The sequence below is a fragment of the Heliangelus exortis genome, chromosome 1 (genome assembly GCF_036169615.1).
Source record: "Heliangelus exortis chromosome 1, bHelExo1.hap1, whole genome shotgun sequence".
Classification (NCBI taxonomy): Eukaryota; Metazoa; Chordata; class Aves; order Apodiformes; family Trochilidae; genus Heliangelus; species Heliangelus exortis.
This window is the reverse complement of record NC_092422.1, coordinates 4,317,483-4,342,845: the sequence shown is the minus strand read 5'-3', so window position 1 is coordinate 4,342,845 and position 25,363 is coordinate 4,317,483. Positions and strand designations below refer to the sequence as shown.

At 40.2% G+C, this 25,363-nt stretch overlaps 1 protein-coding gene across 8 annotated transcripts in view; it reads left to right on the top strand.

Annotated features, from left to right (window-relative positions):
• TENM4 (teneurin transmembrane protein 4) overlaps window positions 1-25,363 on the top strand; it is a 587,599-nt gene that overhangs the window by 454,796 nt on the left and 107,440 nt on the right. For all 8 annotated transcript variants that reach the window (XM_071729185.1, XM_071729662.1, XM_071729348.1 and 5 more), the window contains one exon: window positions 13,440-13,625. In XM_071729185.1, coding sequence (XP_071585286.1) covers window positions 13,440-13,625 — 186 coding nt within the window. The remainder of the gene's footprint in view (window positions 1-13,439; window positions 13,626-25,363) is intronic.

Genomic DNA, 25,363 nt, shown 5'->3' with positions numbered 1-25,363 from the left:
CTTTGCAGAGGCCTTTTCAGATTTTAGTTAAGTGGAAATCCTTGAAAGGGAGCTTAACTCATTCCTCATTGATTCAGCTGCCTTCTCATTAGGGTGCTTCATGTTACTTTGGAGCAGTCTGGGTTTCAGCTTTTTAGAAACTCTCAGTTCTGCCAAATATCTGTAGAAGTTCCAGCAGGCAACATGATCACAGAGTCCTCAGGAAAGAGGCAATTACAGAACAGTGACATGTAACATAAAAAATAGGAAACCCCCCCTCTTAGGCTGCCTGATCAGCTAAAAACAGCTCATGAGGAGTTTCAGATTGCCATGCAGCAATCACCAGACTTGCAGGGATGCCCAAGTTAAGCTTGGCCTCCAAGCACACTGAGGAAGTAATGTGGGTGTCCACAGGTATTTACCCACCAGTTGTAAAAAAGTCATCCATGGCTTTGCTGCTTTGCATAGGCTGGGAAGCTGGATTTAAAACAGAACTAGGCTGGTGTGTGTGTGCTTGTCTCTGATTGTAGGGGAGCCATATCCTTAGAAATTATTGCCCAACACATTGAAGTCAATGTTTACTTTGCAGGAATGTGGCTCAATTCAAGTCCACTCACAAACAATGATTAGATTTAGGTTCTGTATCAGCTAATGGTAATGACTGCATTTTTAGTACCTATTTAGTTGTATAAATTAACAATGGAGAAAGTGTTTCAGATAGCACCCAACAGGGTTCCCCAGCACAGAGCTGTACAGTTCACTGAAACAGGGATATTTTGTGCATTCCAATTAGGAGATAAGGAGACCAAGAAGAATTAATTTTTAAGAGGGAATGCTAGAACAATGCACCTTTACTTTCTAGTATTGTTTTTCATCAGGAATTGCACACACACAGAGAAACACAGTTCTTGTAAATCTTACCAGACAGCATCATCTCCTATTGGTCAAACAACACCAGGAATAGCATGTGTGTGATAAAAATTGATTTCCTTGGGCTTGTTACAAAACAAAATCTTGTGTTAAATTTATGTCATGCCCAAGGCCACCAAGATAAAAACATCAATCCTTGGAAAATGTTCATACAATCCCTCATTTAAACCATAATTTTCTTCTTTAAGGGGGAAAAATGTCCCTGTAAAAGATGGGTATTACATCAGCTGTCACATGACACAGGCTTGTCATTTACCTTACTACAGACTAGGTCCACCTTTAATGTCCAAGAGATTGTGGATTTGTCTTAAAATTAAAGCCTGGGGAAGAATGAGAAAATAAACTTAAAATTTTAAATAAAGGTGCAGTAAAAGAGTAAAACCAGCCAAAACACTTGAAATAAAACTATTCAGGAAGGCTTTCATTTGAATACCCTCTTAGTCCCTTTCCTTTTGTTTATTGAAAATGTGCATGAGTCCTCAGATGTGATGTACAAAAAAAGGCAGTAGCCAAGATATTTATGGGGAGTCCAATTCTTCAAAAGCCCAAAGTTCTTGGTCATCAGAAGATGAAAAAGTCATGCTAAAGGGAGGAGAAAAATACAAATAAGATAGAAAGTGCAATTTATTTTTTAACTACGTATTCTGACTTACAGTCTGATGGGAGAAATTGTCTTAGCACATTTCTCTGGCTAGCTAGAGATCCATCAAACTTCAGTCAGCTTCAGGATCTGCTTAGGATCTTACTTTTAGCCACTTCTCTCTTCCAGAAGCTCCTGCAGTCTTGGTCAGACACAATGACCAAGGGAGAAAGGGAAGGAGCTGAAAACTTGCATGTTAGCTGTCATTTCAAAGTTGGCCAACGCCAGTGGAAATGGTGATATCATCAGTCTGGCTCTGACCATTAGATCACAAAACATCTGCTCAGATTACATCATGTCTCAGGCTGAGCACAGTGATGCCTGGTGGTGTAACAAGCAGTCCCTGGTCTTCACTGACCTTAGGCATACTGGGATGAGAAAAGCTTCTTTCTCTCATATCAGCTGTTCCAGCATCAGTGAGAATTTGTGGACCTCCTCAAAGGGCAATGGGTAGACCATTCTATTCCCTATTTGTTTTCTACAACAATTAGATTGAATTCCTAGCATGCCAGTTTTACCTCCATATCCTTCCCCAGCTCCAAATGTGACCTCAGCAGTCACATCATGAGCTCAAAACTTCTTTTGTTTGGATCAGCTGTGCTTTGTGTTGTGGACTTTTCTGACTGAAAACAGCAACGATGTACCAGACTCTGTGGGGCTGATGTTAATTTGGGTAATTCTAAGAATAGATGCTTCACAGCACCACAACAAGCTGTTAAATTCCATGGGTAAAGCAGGCTACTGTTAAAATAGCATGTTTTGAGGATGGGTAAGCAATTAGCATGTTTGCATTTATCCCCAAAAACACAGGAGTCTCAGATGACCAAACTTTGGCTTATTCTCTGACTTTACTTTTGAAAGAATGAGCCTTAGAGTAATTTTTGGACATATATTACACCAACATGGTGGCTGGTCATAATTTATCCCCTTCCTCTACAGTAGAGTCTGTCATGAAGTTGCTGCTTTTTTAAACAATATTAAGTCACTTCTTTGACCCAGTAATCCAGCTGTCACTGAGAACAAAACTACTGGCTGTCCTGCAAGAGTGACTTGAACTGGTTCTGCATTTTCTTCTGGAGGTAAAACCAGTTGATCAAGGGAGATGAGAATCTGGAATGTTATAGTCACTGCATGGAATAGGTCATGCTTCCAGAACTGTAGTAATCTGTATATTTCTGCAGTCTTAGAATTGCTCTGTGGCAGTTGTGCAGCTTTTGAATTGAAGATATATGACAGTCAGTAAGTTTGGCCTATCAGTTTGTAACCAACTCAGAGAAGATGGTATAGACATCCTCTTAGATTTTTAAGTTTAGATCTCTGCTTCTGAATATTCCTTTTTTTTACCAGAATATAGGTGGAATAGCAGCAGAGTGGCTATTATTGTGTAGTCAGGGTGTCAGGGGTTAACACTGGCCTGGCAATTAAACCAATTAACAGCTGCTCTCTATTAATCCCCCCTCTCCTCCCTGATAAAGAAAGGAGAGAGAATAAGGGAGAGAGACTGATGGGTTGGAAACTGTACTACACAGCTTTAATGGAACAGTAATGATAAATAGGAAAATTACTAAATCTATGCAAATATACAGGAAAATTGATCCCATGGTCTTCCTCCCTTTCCCCCAATAACTCTCACGACACCACCGAGGCTGCAGGGCAGCCCTGGGAAAATCCAGGCTGGAATCCTGGAGTCAGCAGCAGTTGGGAGCTGGAGGCAGGAACACACAGATTCAGGCTGGGATGGATCAGGAGCACAGGCAGAGGAATGGATGGGATCCTCCCAGGATGCTCAAGCAAACAGGGACAGGGGAAGAAGGAGAAGCAGGAAGGGGTTTGACCCTTGTGATCCCTCTAATTTATCCTGAGTATGAGGTGGATGGGATGGAATACTCTGTTTGGTCAATTCTGGCCTCTCTCTTGTCTGTTCCTCCCCAAAGGAGGGGTTCAGGTGGGACCTCTTTATTCCTCTTGAAGGGCAAAATATTCCTCAGAGTTGAGCAGTGTCCCTGGTTCTGCACCCCAGGCTCCAGCTGGAACTATAACCATGGAGTGGGATCAATCCCAGCAGCAGCCACTGCCTGAGAAACTTGCTGTTCATTTCAGCAGTGCAGCTGCTTACAAGAGACTGAGCTGAAAGCAAAAGTACAAGACAGAAAATCACCTTCATCCTGGCCCAAACCAGGACACAGGGTCTGTCTTGATTAGGATGGATCAACTCTGTCCACTCATACCACATTCATTTAGCTCAGCAAGGATGTTCATAAGTTCCATGTCATAGCTTCTCCACTTGCTTTTCAGTCATTTCTCTTCTGGTGTTGGTGGGTAGCTCCTGCAACTGGGACAATACACTCTGACCCAACTGGATCTCATCACAATTAGAATTTCTGTAAAGGTTTATTGCATGTTTTCAGCTTCATCAAATCACATTTCATCCCATTTTAGAATGGCTGAGATGGAATAATAGGGAAAACAAACTAGGGACCAGTAAAACTGAGTAGCCTAAAAACAAGCAAGAAAAATTAATAATTAATCATTATACACTGATTCAGTGGCTACTGAAGGGCAGAAATCCATGGTGCAGTAACTGCAGGAGAATGCACTGGATTCAGTATAGCTTCTCTGCCCCCTTCCAAGCTGCAAGATGTTCATACCCTAAAAACTATCATCACAATTTGCACTAATGAGCACCTTTCTAGTGATCTTGACAGATGAAAGTTCTGAAAGGTCTTTGGAGAGAGCTTTACTACTTTCCTGTGAAGGTGATCCTTCCAGACTGGTATTGAGGCATATGGACAGCACAGCAGACACAGTCTTCTTCTGAAAAATATGAATAACAATAAAATGTTGAAGTTCCTTGGTGCAATGCTGTCTGAAGAAAAAGAAAACCATGTTGGGACTGTCTGTATAGTAGTGCTGAGCTCCAAATATTGGGAATCTCAAGCAAATCAAGCTTGTGGTTACTTCAATATGCATATTTGAAAATGCTCTGTTGAATTTATTTTAGAAAAACTGAACTCTACAGAATTGGAAAAGAAATTAGCTCTTGTCAATGACTTGTAAGCATGACCAAAGGGCTTTTCTGCTGTCAGATTATCTCCTCTTTATGGATAAAGAGAGGAAATGAAAATCAGTCCTGACAAGAATCCTTGTTAGAAACTTCATTTGATACATTAGGAACTGTTTCTTCTCTGGGAAGCTTTAACTCACATCCCAGAAAAACAGAGAGATCCAATTAAGCATCAAAGAGAAAGCCATAATCCTGCACTTTGGGATATTTATTTTTGTTCAACAAATCTCAGCTCCAAGACTGAAGTCCATCAATACCTGGCATTTCATGTCCTGCTATTCAACTTCCAAGAGACAGTTTAAAATAAAGTTCAGAATAATAAATAAAGGGAAGATTGACATGAGTACAATAGTAAATCACAGCCATAGAGAAGATGCTTTAGACCCAACGCAGTGGTCAATCTCTAGCATTTAAGGCAAGGTTGAAAATAGGGTATAAATATTGTAGAAACCAGAGGCTGGTAAAAGGCAGCAGATGGGTTTAATGGATTTTTGTCTCACAGAGTTATAGCTTTTCAGACAGGAGCTGGAAAACCTTTATGCAAATATGAAGCAAGGTGAAATTACACATAGAAGTTTTCTTTTTTTTTTTTTTGTTTTAACTTTTTTCTTTTTTTCTTTTTTTGTAGAAGTTTTCTTTTTTTTTTTTTTTTTTTTTTTTGCATCCCAACTGTACCACTGTGTACTGTGAACTGCACAGATTGGGTAAGAGCTGTGATCCATTAGCACAGGGGTTGCTAATGACTGCTTTAGTTCTTACTATTTCTAGCAAGACCTCCCAAGAGTCCCATTGTGGTAAGTGCTGTATATTTGTAGAGTAAGAGGCTCAGTCTAGGAGGACACCCATCTATCACCTGATGGATATCACTGTACCAAACTCATTCAGTACTCATTTGAGAGATGGAAGGTGGGTTCCAGGTCAGTTATTGGACAGATCTCCTGGATCTGCTCATCACCAGGTGAGCAGCTGCTCTGTGCACTCTTCATTTCCAAGTTAGGCAGTTCAGAGTTCCCTGGATTCTTGATTTGAATCTCCAGAGGAAAATGAGACCTAGAAAGGGATTTGCAGAAGCCTTTCAGTTAAACACAAAGCCTCTTATGCAAGCAAGGTACTAAATACCAGGAGGAAAATGGGGTAAAGGGCTGAAATGTGGTTAATCTTTTGCATCTAGTGATGGCCAGCGATGAGGATTTCCTTTTATTAGGAATTTCCACCAGCCCTTCTCCTAGAGATAGACAGCTAAGCCAGCTCAACTGCTTAGACTAAAAACTCTCTCCAGTTCTGTCATGCACTCATTTTATAAATCCTTTGGGTACACCCAACCTTTCTGCACGTGTATGGAAGACCTTTACTCAGTCCTCCTTCTGCAGAGCCAGGCAACAATCAGCATTCAGACCAACTAGGAATCCTGGTTAGGGTCATGCCATAAAGCAGGATATATGTTCCTCAGTGCAGGAACTCCAGGAGCCTCTTCAGGGCTTTTTCAGTAAGTGACTTCCCCTACTTCAGTAGGTGTCCTGAACACCTTCAGTAGGTGTTCAGCTCAGGTGTCCCGAATCACATTTCAAAACCATCACTGAAGGTCAGTGTTCTTCCTGATGAGGGATGAGAGCAAAGCTGATGGATTAATTTTCAGTCTCTGGAGAGCATTCTTTAATCTTGATTTCCTCGTCCATGGAGAGAAAAGAAATTACTGTTACCTTTCAGATACATTCAGTTTGCTGAGCTATGTAAAATGCAGTGAGATCCCGGGGTGGAGTGCATAATTGTCTCAGTACCAGAAATTTAGTTACATTCATGAAGGCAAACAGTTTTTGTATTTATTGACATTAATAATAACTTCTACATTAGTAATATTTACATAATTTATGTATGGTTTAAAAATAAGTAAACCAATTATTTGTCAAAAGGCATTCAATTATGCAGCCCTTGCATTTAGGACATGATGTCTGAAGACAAAAACCCAGGACCTTCAATTAGGGACACTGACATGAGTTGCACAACTGTTCCCCAGGTGCTACTTAACAGGATGGTTTTCAGAGGATTTCATGCTACAGATTTGTTACTGACAAGGACAGAATATTCAGATCTGTCCTTTCGGGTTTTGTCTTGCTCCTTAGGTTGAACCTTTCCTTATAACATCTGTTAAAAGGATGGTTTTAAAAGGTAATGAGCTTTATGTATTCTTTAGTTCCAGCAGGGGAGTTCATATGTCACTACATTTATCAAATCACATAAGTGAGAGTTTCATAACACTGCAAAATATGTTTCATTATGTAGAACACATTTAGCACTTCACTGCTATCTAAATCATGCTGATCATGAACCTTCTGATTTTTCCATCCATATCTATATATTACATACTTTTCCCATGTATTCCCCATAATTTGCCTTCTGAAGCAAATGCAGGTTGTGAAAATCAAGGCTTAGCTCCTCACCAAACTCAGCCTTTTAGCTCTCTGCAGAGCCTCTCTCCTGTGCTTTTTCTCTGGAAAAAACTGTCTGGGTCTGGAAATTGCCTCAGATGAGCCAACTCGAAACTGGAAAATCCCAGCTAATGCAGATTTTTAATTATTAAATTTTCTATTAATATGTTGAAGGTCAGTGGAACTGTTCCAGTTTTCAGGAAGCTCTGAGCAATTTTACCTGATCTTATATTTTAGCACTAAATCCATATTTATTAAAGGATTTAGCAGGCAGGTCAGAAGCAGCTAAATCTCTGATTCTGCATCACATGAATGCTAAAGTAAAATTCTCATCTGCATTGCTCTTCTTTAAGCTGGAAAGCTTTAAACTGTTGTCAAGCCAATTTTAGGATTTTGAGGGGATAGGGGTAAACATGAAAAAATGGATTTGCCATGAATGAAGCACAAATTGACATCATTATCCCTTTCCCAACCCAATTATTTAATGTAATGTGAAAATAATATGAAATTCTGGATTATGCCACTTCCTGTTTTGGAAGCTGCTGTGTCTGTTCTATCAATTAAAAATGGGCATGAACAAAGCATTACACTTGTGGATGGTGTTTGATAGGCTTCTATTTTCCACTTTTCTTCTGAAATATCAAAGGCAACATAGCAGACTTTTTATTCTTAGGGGGACAGATTTGGGTCAGTTTTCAGCAGGATATGGAAAAAACCCAAACCAAAACAACAACAAAGAAAGAATCAGGTACAAGGTTTTTATTTGGATGAGTAATTGCTTTGGTATTCTTACTTCTGAAGTGCTGTTAATGGACTGTGACCTCACTACACCTGGCAAATGCAGAACAAAAGGGATAATCTTGGCCTCAGATAGCTGAGATTCTTAAGCATTAGGTGAACAACAGGCAGAGATCTCCTGGTAGGTGCAGAGTAAAATTACAACACAATTTTGATGCAATATGCAGAAGCTAAGGCACATCAGCAGCCATTGTCAAGATTTTGGGTAGATTTTAAGGTGGATTAGGGTTTTTTAAGAGAGCCTTGAGGAATTCTAAGACAGCCTATACAAACCAGAGAGAAATTTCTCCTACAATATTGAGGGGATAATGAGGAAAAAGAGACATTTGTTTAAAAACTAGGCTCATGGGCTTGTTCCAGATGGGAGTGAACAGTGATGAATAGAGCAGGTCCTGAAAGTGAAGATGGATCATTTATTTTTTATTAATTACATGAAAACCAACCAGACTCCTGATGGAATGGTATCATTCTTTTCTAAGGATGGTGTTTTATGATGAACCTGTGACCCCTGGGAGAACCACCTGAAGCTCAACAATGCCTTGAGCATGGTCTGCTCCAGAATTTCTCTATGAAAGAGGTTTCCAGTGAATTGCCCTCTGGATCTACTTGTCTTTCCTCCTTGATCCACAGAGAGCAACTGGGATCAGTTCACTTCTTCATGTAGTAGTGTGACATTTCACAAGGTGAAATCAAGACAGTGGAAGACACAAGTCCCAAACAGTAATACTGCAAAAACCCAGATGGTAGAGTAGAAGTGAACTTGATTCCTTAGATAAGACCTTGCATTCATGACCCAGTTAACATCCATGAGTGCCCCAGGTTAAGTGCAAGTGTCAGGGAGCAAAATCCAGGCTATTACTCAAAATCCACATATTTCCCACAGAGGTGCATGGGCTGATTGTACTTTTTGAGTACATTAAGCCCCATATTTGCTTTTAGAACTGGGCACCAGATTTGCTCAGGAGATTCCCTTCCTTCAAGGAACTACAGGAGGCTTTGAGAGCTGTATGGCAAGACAAAGTAAAAGACAATGGACCTCTGGGAAAGGAAAAGGAATGGCTAAGCTGTTCATACAAACAGTGGAAGTGATTAAAGATGAAAGGAAATATTTAGTCACCTTTTGGGAACAGCTGGTGTGAAAATATTTAACAGGCAGGTCTTTTATGCACAAGCACAGTGTTCTAACTAAGCTTAAATAGGCAGGAGCAATATAGTGCAGCTGGCCAGTCTATGAATGCTGTAATAGGAGAATTAAAAGCTTTACTTCTCATTTGCTTATGCAGCTCAGATGGTAGCTAATCATGTCCTCTAATTTTAACAACAGACTTGGGAAATGGACCCAAAAAAAAGGAAGCTTGTAATAAGAACAGAGGTAGCAAATTCTGTCCCTGGGACCGAATAACGAAGAAATTATTCACCTGCCCTTTTCTGTAAATCAGCCTTAGTCGCCTTGAGCTCCCCAAAAAGACCTGTATTAAAGAGGAAACTTAATCTGAAATCCATTTTGATCATTTCTTTGAGTGCCACCAGAAAAGTAAAAGCTACTCTGACTATTTAATCACCCATTAGAAACCTGTGAGTATTTAAGAGCACCATGTTATAAAGGGCCAGGAGTACAGGAGGATGTGTAAGGCTGCTTAAATTATATGGTTCCCATCTATCTTTAAACTGGCAGCTAAATAGAGGATTTAGATTTGAGAATTCCTGGCTCCTGGTTCACTGTCAGAAATAATTAAACTACATTTTAGGGAGCCTGTCGCAAGTACTTTGCTTCACAAATGTTTTCCACAGCTGAGGGTCTTTATTGCAGCTCTTGGGGCTTAGGAATCCAAACCATCTTCTACATCCAACATCTATGAATTTATGCACTCATAACGTGGAGGCTGCACTCTCTTGCTTGTGGGGGTGGTGGTATGGCTGGGGTCTCAGCTGGGTAGGAGATGAAGCCCAAAATGTTCCCAGTGTTCCTCTGCTGTGTTAGCCTAGGATCTGTTTGGTTTTAGATCATTCAGTGCTTGTCCCTGGCCTGCATGTGCAAAACTGTTCCTTGGCAGCACGTTGTCTGAGAAATATTTCAGTTGAGATGAAAAAATGTCCCCGTTTTCCATCCCTTTTCATAGAAATGACTCCACAGAGATTCTGCCTTTCAGAATCTTTTGACCATTTTTGAGTGTCACTCCATTATCCGAATTTCACTCCTTTGAATAACTCCAAGAAGGGCTTCTGACTATCACTCAAAATAGCTTCCCTTTGTTGCTACTTTTTTTTCCTGCATCACTAACCTCTAGATGTCTGACCTACTGTCATTTCCCTGACTTATCAACAGGACACAAGAGTGAATATCAGGACATCTCGGAGCTCCCATGCCTGTCACAGAGTTCACATATACCTGTAGACCCATCACTTTAGGTCCTTATGCCTTTTCTACTTCACCTGTCAAGACAGAAATAACAACATAAAAAATAACCACTGGTTAATGAGTCAGTCAGACTCATTAACATTCTCAAACCAAAGATAAAATTCTAGGTATATAATAGGAAAGTCCTTAAGATAGTCACATGTCTTCAGAGTCACAAGAGACCAAGTCCTCCAAGATGCCAATTTTCCTGTTCATTGCAGGAGATATTTGCCTCTTTGGAATTTCAGAGCTTCCCAGTCAGCACTGGAGGTTATTCACAGTGCACATCACTGGACTTGAGGATACCATTACTGTCCCCATTGAGAGTTGGGACCCTAAAGGTCAAAGCTGAGGAATGGGAGATAACAAAAGATGTGAAGTAACTGAGCTGGTTCTCTCTGGATTGCTCAGTGAACTGGGAGCAAGAAAAATTACATGTTATTTAATATTTTGAGGTACAAAGCTCAACACATGTGAATAAAGAATGTAAACCAATAACCCAGTAGTTGTTTCAGGCCAACACTAGATTAGACCTGTGGTGAAAGACTGCTGGGAAGCACCAGAGGCTACAGCAATACTTTTCTAATTTGGGCTTAAATGCCAGCAATTCAGGCTTTGTATTTTTCGCAGTGTGTTTTTTCTCAGCTTACTGAAATTTTAGTACCATAAATCTAGCCTTTTTTTTTTTTTCATATGCACTTTCCTTTGTCCTCCCCCAGACTTTGTTCATCAGGTCATCCAAGGAGAGCTTTTTATTTATTTTTTTCCAGTTCAGCTTTATTGCAACATTAGCCAAATTCCAGGTCCTGTGTTTTCACAGGACCAGCCCACGCTCGATTGCAGTGCTGCCAGGCAGTTGAGAAAAGGGGTAGAAAGCACACCGGGCTCCAACCCTTTAATAAGTCAGTAATTGCCCATCCCTTATGCTCATAATGGGCACTGTAGTAAATTACCTCCCTCTCATCCAGAAGCTGTGAAAATCTCTCTCTCAGTGCCAAATGAAAAGTAAAAACTTATGACAGCAACTCAAAAGTCCTTCCTCAGCCATGTCGTGATAGTGTAACTTCTGACTTCCCAGAGAGCCTAAATTTGATTCTGTTGCCTTTAGGCAGCAAGTGGTGCTTGCAGCATCCTTGGTTTGGGCACCCAGTGTGCTCAAATTTTTTTGCAAGTTTGACTCTAAATGGGACAGAAAGATTCCTGAAGGTCTTAAGCATATTTGAACTGCAGAGTTTTCTCGTTAGAGATTTGAATATAGAGGACTAAATGTTTGAGAGGTTTTGGAGACATCCAAGACTGCAGAAAATGGAGATGAACTAGAAGCTGTTGAACCACCCTGAGCTGTGCAGTAAGCCATGAGTATCATGTTCATGTTGTACTTGGAAAATTAGAGGTTTTTTCTAGACCTACAAAGCATTATTATTATTAGTAGTATCATAGTTATCACTGTCTAAAGAACTCCCTGATCTTTGGAGACAAGGATCCATTTCAATATAAGAAGCTGAAGACCTTCCAGTTCTGTGCTGTGGTTCAAAAGTTTACTCCAGGACTGAAGTGGATGCTGTAATTCAGTACCAAGAGCATGTCAGAAGTTCCCTATCTCCCTGTTACTGGTGGTATTAATTAGCAAAAGAGTAAAGCCAGCATAAGCAAAGCTGAATTTCAGTCAGGTGTGATGTTAATGCAGGCTGAGTAATTTTGAATATTTTATGTGCAGCCAGTGACCCAAAGTAAATGTCTTGTATAATACCAGTCACCCTTCCACCACAAATGAATCCTGCACTTAATACACTTAGAGGCACAAAGAGAGGCACTGGAGATGGGCTGGTGTCTGAGATATCAGTCTTGGGTACTAAGCTGGGGAAGCAGAGAAAATGTGCTCTGCAGAGTGTCCTGGTACCCATTTTTGGGTTTCCAGCCCAACTCTGCACAGGGTTTCTTCCATTTGCATCATCTCTCCACTACCCCCAGAGGAAAGTGTGTCCCTGCCCTATACAATCTGTATAATGGCTCAGGCAACTGGAGGGCTTGAGTCCAAAACATTTGGAAAAGTTTGATCCAATTTGAACAAACCAGGCAGAAATCAGAGAGAAGAAGGAAGACCCAATATTCTGAAATCTACTCTGAATTCCCTCTCCTCTAACTGAAAAGAGTGTGGTCATGGTCAGGTGATGAGCCTGAAGATGAAGAAATGCACTCATTTCATTTCATCTTCAGTGTAACCCCACATCAGGATTTGGTTTTAGTTTTTCCCTTGAAATCAGTCCTCTCTAGTAATGCTGGTAACAGGCACTTTTACACCTGACTCATGGGCACCTGTTCTCTACCAAGTCTCAATTTTTCCAGAACATGCAGTGCAGATGAATCACGAAGTCTCCTAAATTCATGCCAAGGGCGTGAAAGGTTTTAGCCAAAAGTCTAGTGCTGGGCCAAAATACTCTCTGTATATAAACTATCATGCCTGCTGGGGCTCATGGAGGGTGGGAAGGCCAGAACCTCTGAAAAGTCAGTGTACTTTAGCTCTTCTCTTTTTTGGAGGTAAGTACCAAAATGCCCATCTGTGATCCACAGATGGAACAAGCACCATCCTATAAACTCCATCTCACATAGCTCAGTAAGAGAACACAGTGGTACCTCCAAATACCCAAGTGGGGATTTTTAATAGGATGGTAGAAAAAAGAAATAGCAGATGTGCAGAATCAGTAGAAATACAAATATTTTGTATTCATTTTAAAGAGAGAAGAAGGGTTTTAGTAAATTCCATCCCTGGGACCGTGGGTTAGCAAGCCATAAACAGGCTTTGCCAGCACTTAACTTTAGCATTAGTAGTTTATCTGCACATTGTTTCCACACTTAACCAGATTTTAATTAAATGTGACTTTTGTTCTGTTTATTGGAAGATCCTTTTCCTTCGGATTCAGTGATCAACAAAAGCTCAAGGAGTGCAAGAGAATTAGAAAGCAAATAGGAGGATCAATCACAGCAGACCTCTGCAATCCACGTCCATCTCTTTTTTGTAATCTACCTATTAGGTTCTTATTGTCAGGAAGGATTAGTCTTATGAGCTCCAGGAATTCTTTTCTTTGCCCCGCAAGGCGAGGTAGTGAAGTGTGGCTGCTTTTCTGAACAATAACATTCTGGATTTTCTCCCTTCCCCTTCTCTCCACCCATCTCCCCTCCTCTCTCTTCTCTTCTCTCCCACAGAGATTTGTGCAGCAGACTGCGGAGGACACGGCGTTTGTGTCGGGGGCACCTGCCGCTGCGAGGAGGGATGGATGGGCACAGCCTGTGATCAGAGAGCGTGTCACCCACGCTGCAATGAGCACGGGACATGTCGGGATGGCAAGTGTGAATGCAGCCCAGGCTGGAATGGAGAGCACTGCACTATTGGTAGGGAGAAAGAAAAACCGACTGCTTTTCAAAGAATTATTGATAATCAGGGAGGGAAAAAAAAAAAAAAAAAGGCGCATGCTGAATTGGATATGTGTGACTTAGTGTAGCATGAGCACCTTTGTTCTTGGATTTCAAGTTCTGACATCATACATTTTCATGTGGGAAGAAGAAAAAAAAATGTCCTTTCATTTGTTATGACGTGGCTCTCTAATTTTTTTATTGTCAGACTAAAAGTACACCTATGCGTTGTTTGATCTTATAGACACAAGGAGTCAAATAACAGCTAGATGTTTTTAAAAACACCCTGCTTTGCCTATCTCAAAAGGTCTTTCTGTGGCCTCCAACGCTGCTCTCTACTATGGCGACAGCATTTTCAAACACATGCATCTGACTGAAAGTTTTTGTTCCCTTTATTTGCTCCATTATTTACACTGCCACTTTGCTTGCCTGCATGACAGAGGAAACCACAGTCAGATTACTTCTGGCTGGCATTTAACACTCTCTTGCTTATCCTTTGTCTGCTCTGCTACCTTTCTAACCATTTCATTTTCCTTTCTCTTTGGTTCTGTATTCCTCACCTGGCACTTCAGCTCTCAGTTTTATGTTTATTATTAATAAAAAGGTGATACCAATATGCTGAAATCATGCAAAGAGGCGCAGTTCCCACATTAAAAATTTGCAGCATCATTAATGAACTGGCTTGGCTTTACCTTCCTTCTTCATCTCACTTAACTACTTGATGCATTTTCCCTTGTTTTTTTTTTTTTTTGACTGTCATGTATTCAACCATTTTAGTCCCTATTCTGTAGTCATACTGTAAAATCAGTAGCATTAAAACTCCCCAGATGCCATTTATTATATGCTAATGGAATACTAAATGACTGAATCCAGGTTTGCTCCCAACAATGCCTGTGTGGACCTGAAAAATTTCACTTTCCTTAGAAGAGATACTCCAGAGTGAGAATTCTCCTCCAGTCATTTTGGTTTAATCAACTTCTTTTAAAGATAAGAGAATATATCTCTATGTTGCTTTCATTACACCACAATGCATATAAATCACACTACATCAAAATTAGCCAGTAGCAATACCTTGATAAATGCCAGCATAGTTATCCAAGTGAATTATATATTTAATTATATGTCCACATCACTTTTTTTCCTTGAATACTAGGTAAGTTTGAACACACAAAGACAGAGAGGGAATGGAGCCTGCTCACAGTAGCTTAATTCCAGCATTAGAATAATGGTATGAACCATATCTGTGGCTCAATTCTACTTATCATTTATTTATGCTAATGTCACTCTACCACATTATGATCTCCACATGCATCCTCTAATGAAAAATATCTAGCTCTTAAAAATTCCTCTGTCTCATTAGACATTATACTCTGTTTTCTTTACTATGTTCCTAGCAGCTTTCATTTCTTTTCATGAGGAAGGTCTTAAAAAAAAATCTTCCTCTCTTAAATGACTTTAAAATGAAAAGACAGCAGTCCTGTGATAATTGGAATTCTATGTTTCTATAATATATTGTAGCCTTGTGTTCAAGTACTTTGATTTGGAAAGCAATACAGACCCATGAAAGGGTCCTAAAAAAAAAAAAAAAAAAAAAAAGGATCAGCAAAGGGTTCCAAATGCAGGTGACACTTCTGTATGAAAGTCATTTATGCACAAAAAAACCTGATTCATACCCTCAGTGCCATTTTATTAGTTTTGCTGCAAAACCAAAATGCCACTAGTTTGGTATATGATATTTCTCCACAGTACTGGTATGCCTGGATTTTTTTCAAACAAGGAGCTCTCATCTTTCATAGTAATTATATTTACCCCATTAATTGTGATATTCCTGACTCTAAGTATAAAGGTCAGCCCTGCAATGTAGTCAGCACTGAGATTATCCTACTGTGCACCATAGTTTTGTGTGGTGCTGCCTTCTTGTTGCAGAGCTACCTTGGTTTAGGAATAATTCTTTAATACTTAGAGTACTGGAGCAATTCTGTTTCTTTTCACTTTCCTCCTCATCTTGTTGCATGGTGATTTAGCAATAACTTTGTACACATTCTCATGGCTCTGAAGCTGTAAACCATATTTTCTACAGAATATTTCAGAATAAATGTGTAGAACGTAAAGGAGATTTGGCAAAGTTATAAATATCCAAGAAAATTGAATAGCTTTAGAAGGAGTAATAAGCTAGTAATATTGGCACAGATGAAAGGACATTGACTTGGAATTACATTAAGTATGTGGAAAGCATTCCCCCCTGTCCTTGTGTAATTTCCCTGCATGGCAACTTGTTCTGTTGACAGTAATTCTTTTTTTGTCTGTGTCATGGCCTGGTTTGCTTTAGCACTGAGAAGAATAAAACCCCATTGCTGAAGTGATGCTTTAACAATATTGCCACGTGTGCAGGTAACATGGTAGAAATGGATGAGACAAGTAAAGGACACTTTTCCGTTTCCTGTTGAGCATGTCTGAGAGTAAGAAATCCTTTTGTTTTGTGGGTCATAGGAGACTTTCTTATGGTATTCAAGGGAACTCTGATCCCAGTGGATTAATTTTGCTCGTACAAAAAATCATGTTACCAAATATACGAGCTTGATTGCTCACGTTCAGAAATTTCATTAGAGGAGCCCCAGTTAATTCCCAACCAGGAAATTGATGCAGAAGCTTGCATTCATCATCCTAATTCAGCAAACTTAGCGCATCCTGGCAAAAGAGTAGAACAGAAAGTTGATTATAGAACTGCAGGAATCCCAACATCCAGGAGAATGGTTAAATCAATTCACTCTAATTTCCTAAAGGAAAAAAAAAAAACAAAAAAAATCACCATGACAACAGCCACAATGCAAGACTCCTGTGCTGGGCTCTCCAGCATATTACAAATTTTTCCTCCATTAGAAACACTGCAAGAATTCAACTTTCTTCTATTCTGGCCCAAACTACATCCAGGGAGCATGGTGGTGTTTAGGAATGTTGATTTTAAATGTGAATAAACCCTCTTACTCAGGGCTCTGAAAGGCCAAATTACAACTCAGCTGTGTGGCATCTACTCTGTGGCACTGATTCACAGGTAACACCCCAGAAAAAATTCCTGGCTTTAACAAAAAAACTCCGGAAACTTCCTAGAGCTGTAACAGCCTGGCCTCAAATTTGTTGCAGTTGATGTTATGGCCTGGGTAATGCCCAAGGTGCTGTGCATCCCATCTCAGAGATACAAAGGGAGACTTCACTATGCCTACACAGACCTTGCATTGAGATTGGATCTGGTATGTGAATCTCTCTCTCTGTATGATACTTTACTAGCAATAACCCTTAATCCTTTGATTCTTATTAGGATTATTTAGAAGAGTAATGACAGAGAGGGGCTTCCCTGTGGGATGTTCATCATCCTCAAACAGCCTGGACTTGAGATCAGAGCCATCCCTTGAAGTTCAGTTGCTGCACCTGACCTCCTGCAGGGTCTCTAGAGTGCTGAGGGACCAGCAGTTAGCTCTCCAGACAAGACCACCATCTACATTGCAGGATATTCAGAGCACCTCAGTGCCTAATTCCCATTGATCTCTGCAGAAGCTACATGCTTAACCTCTTTTGAAAATCTGGTCCTGGCATGCTCTGGTGATGCATGCAATGCCAAGTGCCCAGACAGACAGACAGACAGCCCCTCCCACACAGGCTTCTGCTCATGGCGCCATCAGGCTGGTTTGTTGTTTGTTGGTTTGGGTTGTTTGGTTTTTTTTTTTTTACTTAGCAAAACTGATTTTTGAGAAAGCTGCCCCTTTAAGTTTGCCTTTCAGCAACCTTCTTGCATAAATAATCACAGATGTTCTGAATAGCCATGGCTGTAATCAGTCCCTGTTGGTTTCTGCTGGAGCAGCTGGAATCCAGACAAGGCACTCTACAGGTGGATCCTGGTCTCTTTTCCCTGCCTTTCTAACATATCACTCATACCATTGAAATCCATAAAGCAGCTTAGTCCATGTGCAGCCCAATAGAAAATAAGCCTACTAGTGTCTGGTGAAGGTTCTCACTACCCTCAGCCCAACAGAGCAGATATTCAGCTCTCTGCAGCACTCAAACATCTGCAGCAGGAGCTGAGCTGTGTTTTCCCTCTGGCACCCACCCTGCCTGGGTGGAATGGGTGCCCCTGGAAAAGAGGAGGCCATAGTTATAGGAGCCAGTGAAAAAATGCGTGCTTACTGCTTTGTTCTGACATGAATTTGCATTGAGCTGAAGGTAATCTGGCTTTAAGTAGTTTGGCAGCCTTTTTGACAGTAAATGTTAAGCACAGATGAACTTCAAAGAAAGGCTTTTTCCCAGTCCCTGTGGCATAAACTTCTTGTGCCGTCACTGGCTGAGCAATGAAGGGCTGCTTTCCTCTCTCCTTCAAATTCCTGTGATCTCAGTTTTATTCCAGTGACTTCACTGAGGCTCTGCCCACTTCACACCATGGGCCAGATAAAAAGAATATTTGGAAAATGAAGAAGAGTGTGCTGAGGAAGGAGTCCTACCCAAAGACCTGCCCCCAGCATCTCTCACTTCTCTCTTCTTGCCTCTCCATGAGCCAAGAGAAACGCTTGTGTTGTCCTTCCCAACATGCTCCAGACAACACAAAACAAGTTAGCTCAGGCTGGTGAAATGAGAGGATTTTCACAACTGAAAAATGCCCATATGGGCTTCCCTCATAGAAGATCTGAAGGGACAGTGGCTTCCAGGAGGAGGGTGGTGACATGGAGCTGAGCGTGGTGGCTTTGAGTGCAGAGAACATACTGGAAAAGGAACTTTTCTTCTGAGCCCCTGTATAGTTCCTCAGCATGTGCCTCATGCCAACATGGTTTCCATAGGAATGTCTTTAGATACTAAGATGATATTTAAGGTCAGAAGTATGGCATGGGAATGAGACTATAGAGGTTTAGAGAAGAGACATTCATGTTACCATGGAACATTCCCATAGAAGTAATTTTTCAAATTACAAGAAAACATGAACATGTAACCATGACATGTGGTTGGGATTGGCAGCTGCTCCCACTGCTGTCACCTGCACAGTGACTGCTGCTCAAGTTTACAGGTTGGGCTTCTCTGGATGTCAAAATCCAAGAGACACATCCATCCAACAGATGGTGGTGCCATGCTTCCTGCATCACTACCACTGCACGGGGATAATTAATTCATCTCAGTCTGAAACCTCATAATTGCCCCACACTAGATAAGCTCTGATCCTCCCAGCCCACCCCACTCACAGGAGGGCTTTGATGGGTGCATTTATAGGACAGTGTATTCATAGGAGAGAAAAATAATTCCTGCAAGGGCTGTGGCCACCATGGTGGGCAGTCAGCATGAACCAACCTGAAATAAAATCCTCTTCAAAAGGGTACCAGGGCACAACTGAGAGAGAGATTGCAGGGAGCAGACAAGAGAACAAGTAACATTGAAGCTGATAATGAAAGAGAGCAAAGCAAGTCTCAGAGCCTTTTATTTATTAATAAAGAGCAGCTGTTAGGACAGAGAGTGCCGCCTGCTGGCATGCACAGGGCTGGCTGGGAAAGGGCTCCTGGCTTCTGCTTGTGTCTTTGCCACCATCTTTTTGTTTGCCTCCAGAAAATCAATTAGAAGGAGGTTTTCTAAATTTCCAAATTCTGTTCTATGGGAATTAGGCACATGACTGCTCCCACTGCATCCATAACTTTTTTTTTTTCTTTTGCCTTTAGCCCACTTGGAATGAGTATATTAATACTTAGCTATCTGGTAGAGCTGCCATGAGGTTAATTTAATATTTGTAAAGAAATTTGATCTGGGGCTAGAGGATGCTGTATGAATGCAAGGTATTACTCTCAAGATCCAGGGGAAAGGCTCTCCCAGACTGGTAAGGTCACAGGAGACCTGTACTTCTTTGAGTGGAAAAATATAAGACAACCAGGTGAGGTGGAGCACTTTCAAATTACTTTTTTTTTTTTTTTTTTTTCTGATTAAAAGATAAGCAGCCAGTAAAATACAGGAAGCCTGTTGTGAGCAGAGTGTTAAAATATTCTGCCATATATATGGTTTTGCATATATACATATATATATATATATATAAACACATAAATATATAGAGAGAAAACTTTCCTGTTTCTCTTCCTGATCTTATTGAGCAAGAATTTCTGGATGCCTGAACGCAGCCTCCTTGAGCTCTGTGACTGAGGAGGGCTATGCTCCACCCTTCTTCCTTTTTTCTCTCCTCATAATCAAAGTTTTTCTTTTCATATCACAGCAAACTCTCCTTTGCCTTTCTAGCACCTGCACAGTCTCGTAGTAGAGCCGCAATGCACTTATTCAATCCTACCTTAAATGTCCTGTCTTTTATCTCCCAAGCTCACTATCTGGATAAGGTAGTGAAAGGTATGCTCTTCCTTCCTATTTTTCCTATTGTCTTTGTGTTTCTTTTTTAAAAAAATGCACCATGAACATGCTGTGTTGAGGTTGCATCTCTTCCTCATTGTCACCAAAGTGCTCCCTAATGTCTGGAAGAGTGAACTTTCCAGTCATTTAGGTAGGAAATACCTCTGTAAGTGCTGTGACCCTGTGTTTACATCGTATCAGTGTTCCTACCTGTCCCCTTGTCCCTGCCCTCCCTTCCAAATCATCTCTCATCCTCACCCCTCCCACTCAGTAAGGCAAAGTCAGGAGGAAAAAAAAAGTGTCTGTGAATACAGCAGGAGCTGTGTATAGTGATGTGTTTAAATTAAATGTCTATGATCCATTTTGTTACGAGCAGGTGAGTGCACTTTCTGTGTGGAGTCTTCATGTTTTTGATCCATGACTGTTAAGTCTTACATGGGAGCTCTGAGTAATAATATGTTATTTATCTTTTTTTAATACAAAGAAAGCTGTGACCTCAAAGCCTCTGGTTGTGTAAATCTGCAAAATCTATTGAAATTGGTGACTACACTACAACTAAATCCAACCCTATGTTCCTATTTGTAAATGTAAAGCAAATCTAGAACCCAAGTCTTTCTCCAACAGAGAAGACAAGACATTGAACTCTTACAGACTAGAGGTAATCTGCTATCTTTTAAAAAAAATCTGTTTCAGAGAGCAATGAGATAAATTAATGTAGGACTTTTAAATAGAAATAGACAATTCCACCATGCATTTAGCTTTCTAAAATACTGAAATATCACACAGGTAGTTAAATACAACAATCTGACAATAAATCTGACTGCGCTGGACACAAATATCTTTCTACATGGCTGATTTGACACTAACAGCAACACAGTGTGGACACCTCATAACATCATATGTTTGGTGGTTAAACAAACCAAAAAATCAGGTTGAACAAATCAATTTCTTCCATAGCATTACCCTCGTTTTCAGGTTGTGAGCAATCAGAAATAGCAGCTGTGAGAGGCTGATGAAGAAGGACAGTTACACCCAAATGTTTGTCTGGTGAACAGTGAATATAAAGTCTCTGCTATATAGGGCTCTTGTGGTGTGACAAGGAATGAGGTTGCCCTGCTGACTTCACTTCTCTGATGAATTTACAGCCTAATGTTTTTATCTTGCTTCCACTGAGGCTTAAAGGCATGTTCAGGAACAATCACAAAGAGGGGAAAATGTTGAAAAAGCAAAGAAATATTAATGGTAAGGAACTGCCCACAGTTTAAACAAAGAGACTTTTGTCTTCAGTGTAGTGGAGCAGCTGCTAGCTGTCCTGGACCCCTAATATAGATTAGTGGATTCTTTAATGCAAGTTAGTTTTACCTCATTGTTTAGCATCAGTAAAACATGCTTAACTTTATTTAAAATTAGGAGAAAATTAAATATTCTTCTTAATCAAGGAGAGTGGATCACTTGTGGTCTTATGGAGTAATAGTGGTGGCATCCTTAGGAGAAGAAATGGGCTATCACAAGGGAGAGTGGTCAGAATCTCCTCTTCATGTTCCACATCTCAGTTTTCTGCATTTCAAAACCCCAGCACTGCTCCTTTTAATCTCAGTTTGTATTGGAGAAGGTTGGATCAAAGGGTAGCAGAGAAGCACCAAGGGGATGATAGAAAAGATGAGAAACCAGCCTGCAGAGCCAGGATCCTAAGGCCTTCAGTACTGATTTGCTGATTCAGTGGCCCAGATTTTTTTAATGAAATCTTCTGTATCTGTCATTGCTCCTCTTGATAGTCTTTTGACCCACAATTTTGCCCAAGAATAAGGACATATTATAGTTAATGAGTATTTCAGTAGGTGAACATACTAAGCAACATACTAAGAATAAAGATTGCCTCTTACCATGCATGGACTCTTTTGGAAAGATTAGCAATACCTGAGCATTAAAAGTACATGTTTTTTGCTTGTCTAGTTGCATGGTGTGCATTCTTCAAAACTAAATTAGTCATGCCCTTTTGGCTTTCTTAATTATTGACTTTTTTCTGGTTAAAATCTGTTGCCAGTAATCCTGTCATCAAGGGTGAACCTAACTTAGTGCTTTCCAACAGCTTTACAGTAAACCAGTAAAAGGTCATAGAAGATGCAGAATTGTTTCTAAATTGGAGGGCAAGTTTCAAGACCAAATATCAGCATGATTAAACCAAGAAGCTCTAAGTAGAATTGGAATGGAGTTTTCTAGACTAATGCCTAATTAATACTGATAATGTTTAAAATGAAAAGAGGTGCCTGCTCTTACAGAGGTTTTGATTTTAGAGAGAGCTTCTCCATCCAGAATTCCAGTGCAGCTGAGAATACATCAGGTTAATTAATTTCTACTGTTGGTTATAAATTCTCACTCTTAAAAAAATAACCACATTAGCACTGTGGTGAGGCATATAAACAACTAGTCTGACATGGAAAAATGCTGCACAGCACTTAATATCAGGCTGGAAGGTGACTTATTTGGGATCCTTTGAATTCTGAGAAGCAGTGAGCAACCAAGGTCTGACCACAGCCAATTCCCTCATTTATACAGTTGTAAGCAATAGAAGTTCTGGCAAGTAACTTTTCAATATTCCTTTTACAGCATGCATCTGATTAAAGGTTTCTGGATTCCCACCATCAAAAAACATCATGATGATAGCTAAAACACTGAGTGTTTTTCAGAACACTTCACCTCTTTTCTCATAAATTACAGGGATTAGTTGATGCTCTGATCTTTCCCTTCAGTCCTACAGAACTTCTGCTGGTCACTTACTGATTGCTGCATCTTCACACAATGCATTCAGCCATGTCCTCCTCATTTCAGAGCTCAACCACTGTCTTTTGGTTCTTGCTAGAACATCTATCAGTGCTTTGCTACTGACAATGGAGGAAAGATAGTAGCTTTATCTTTCAAGTGCAGTTTCAAGTGGCAATGAGGCTTGGCTTGAGGAAAATGCCCATTGAACATTGTTTATAATTGGACTAATGAGAGAAGGCTGGAACTGTGGAGATCATTAAGATCAGATTGTTTTCCCAACAGTCTTATGGCAGGATAATTTCTTACTCTGGTGACAGTCTCCTTTGACTTTGATATTCCTTTCTTGTCAACTTCAAAATTAGTTCACTTTTTCTATTTCTTCCTTGGTCTGTGTTGTCTCTTGCATGACAGACCTGACATCTTTGCAAATGTCCTAAAGCATCATCATCTTTCAGCAGTGCTTTCTTGTGCTTCAGTTGAAAACTTCAATAAAGGGAGCTTGAAAAGTCTCCCCTCCCTTGAAGAGCCCTGTTCATATATCGAATTCTCTTAATCACACAAATACAGTTACTGAAACCAAAAAGGAACAATGGATCATTAGTGACTATGAGAAATCAGAGCTTCAAGACTCTGGTGGTGTAAATCTGTGAGGATTAAGCCATCCTGCTGTGTTGATATTCTGAAGCATTTTGGAGACAAGATGACCTTTTAGCTTTATTCCCCAGCATGAGGGGGCAAGGACAGGATAGAATTTATTTGTACTTTCTTTTTGTCAAGTGCTTTGAAATTCACTGGCTGTGGAATGGACAGTACTGTATTTTGCTGTCTCTGTAGTGTTAGTGTTGGTCAAGTCTTTAGTGAACCAGCTTTGAAATTATAGTGCTTATAGGTCCATTCTCTGAGGTATATTGGCCTTCATGACCATGTTGTGTTCCAGCTTTCTGAAGGCACAAGTCCTCTGACAGCTGCTGCTTAATTGTGTTGCTTTCTGTTAATGGTTTCCTTTCTCATTGCTTCTGAAACCTGTCTGCTATCCCACCCAAACCCATGGTACAATTTAATCCTCACAGAATAGGTACTCTGCTGTACCTGGTAATGTAATGGTTAATATCTGAAAGTTTTTATGTTCACAGATCTGTGAAGAAGAGATTATGCCATTAGGAAACAGTTCTCTCTGACTGCTTGGAAGAGATGTCCTTAAAAACCAGGGATGATTCTGTCCTTGGTGGGAAGGGATGAACTTGCTAAATTATCCTGGTTTAGGTATCTACAGCATAGGTTCTTGTATCTCATTTATTCACACTGGTCATATAGTCAAGAAGAGGATCAGACACTTAAGGAAGACATAATGGGATTATTTTTTTCTTTTGTCTTTCCTCTCCTGACTGATGCTTTTCCTCTGTCCACCTTCTGAGATGCTTGATTTAGTTTCTCTGGGTCCAGATAAAGAAGCTTCAAAGTAAATCACAAAAGTCCATGCAGATAATCTCAAACCCATTTCGTGTGAACAAGGAATTGCACACAACATTCAAAGACATAGGACTGAAAGAGGTCTCCTCAGTTAGAGTCCAGTCTTCTGCTGTCAAAGACAACAACATTGTGTAAAACTATATAAATCTACCAAGCTGTGTGGATAGATTAGTGAGGCTTCTTCTCCTTAATGAACCTACAGGGAGGCTCCTCCAAAACTCTGTTCCTTTGATCCTGGAAAATTACTTTTCTTTCAAATTTCCAACCAGTATTTATCCATGCTTGGTTTATGTCCTTTTGTTCTTATGCCAGCACTATTCTCTTTACCTTAAATAGATGTTTTCCCTTCTCACTGTTTATCTGTTTCATGAATTTGTGGAAAACAATCACAATATTTTTCAGCCTTTGTTCTGCTAGAGTAGAAAAATAAAACTCTTCTCATTTCTTCAGATACAGAAGGTTCTCCCATCCTAATTATAGTTGCAAAGCAAGTTATCAGCCACTACAGTGACTGATTATTTTACTTTTTTTGTGTAATAATATTAAATCTTTGTTTTTGAGATCTTTGTCCCAAACATTATGGAATGAAAAACATTATTAAAACAAAAACAATAAAACTAAATCCCTCTTTTTCCTCTCAATTTTATTCACATGTAACCTCATAGCCCTAACTTAAACTATTTCCAGGATTTGGAGCTGTTCCTACGTCTCTTGGAAACAAACCCAGGAGACTTTTTGTCTTAAACTCCCAATAAAAATTTTTAAAACCTGTCTTCTTCCCCTTGCAAAAAGTGAGAGTCTGCTCTAGAAATTAAACACTACTTGTTAGGTTAAAAAGCTGGAGGTACTGAACCCTTCTCTCATCCTTCTACAGTGGGGTATTCCACTCCTCATTACCCATCTCTTCTTGGTTTTCACTGCCCTCTTGTCCAGGCCAACACTGCAGCACCTTTGCAACGAGTTTCCTGGTCAGATTCTGAAACTGAAGGATAGAAAAGAACTTATTAGAGTTACAAAGAGTCCAAGCAGTAAAAACGTGACGTGTGTGAAGTCTTGATGCAGCCAAGCTCTAACTGAGCCATGCAGAATACACACAGAGTGAGATTTCCTCAGAGGTGTTTCATCTA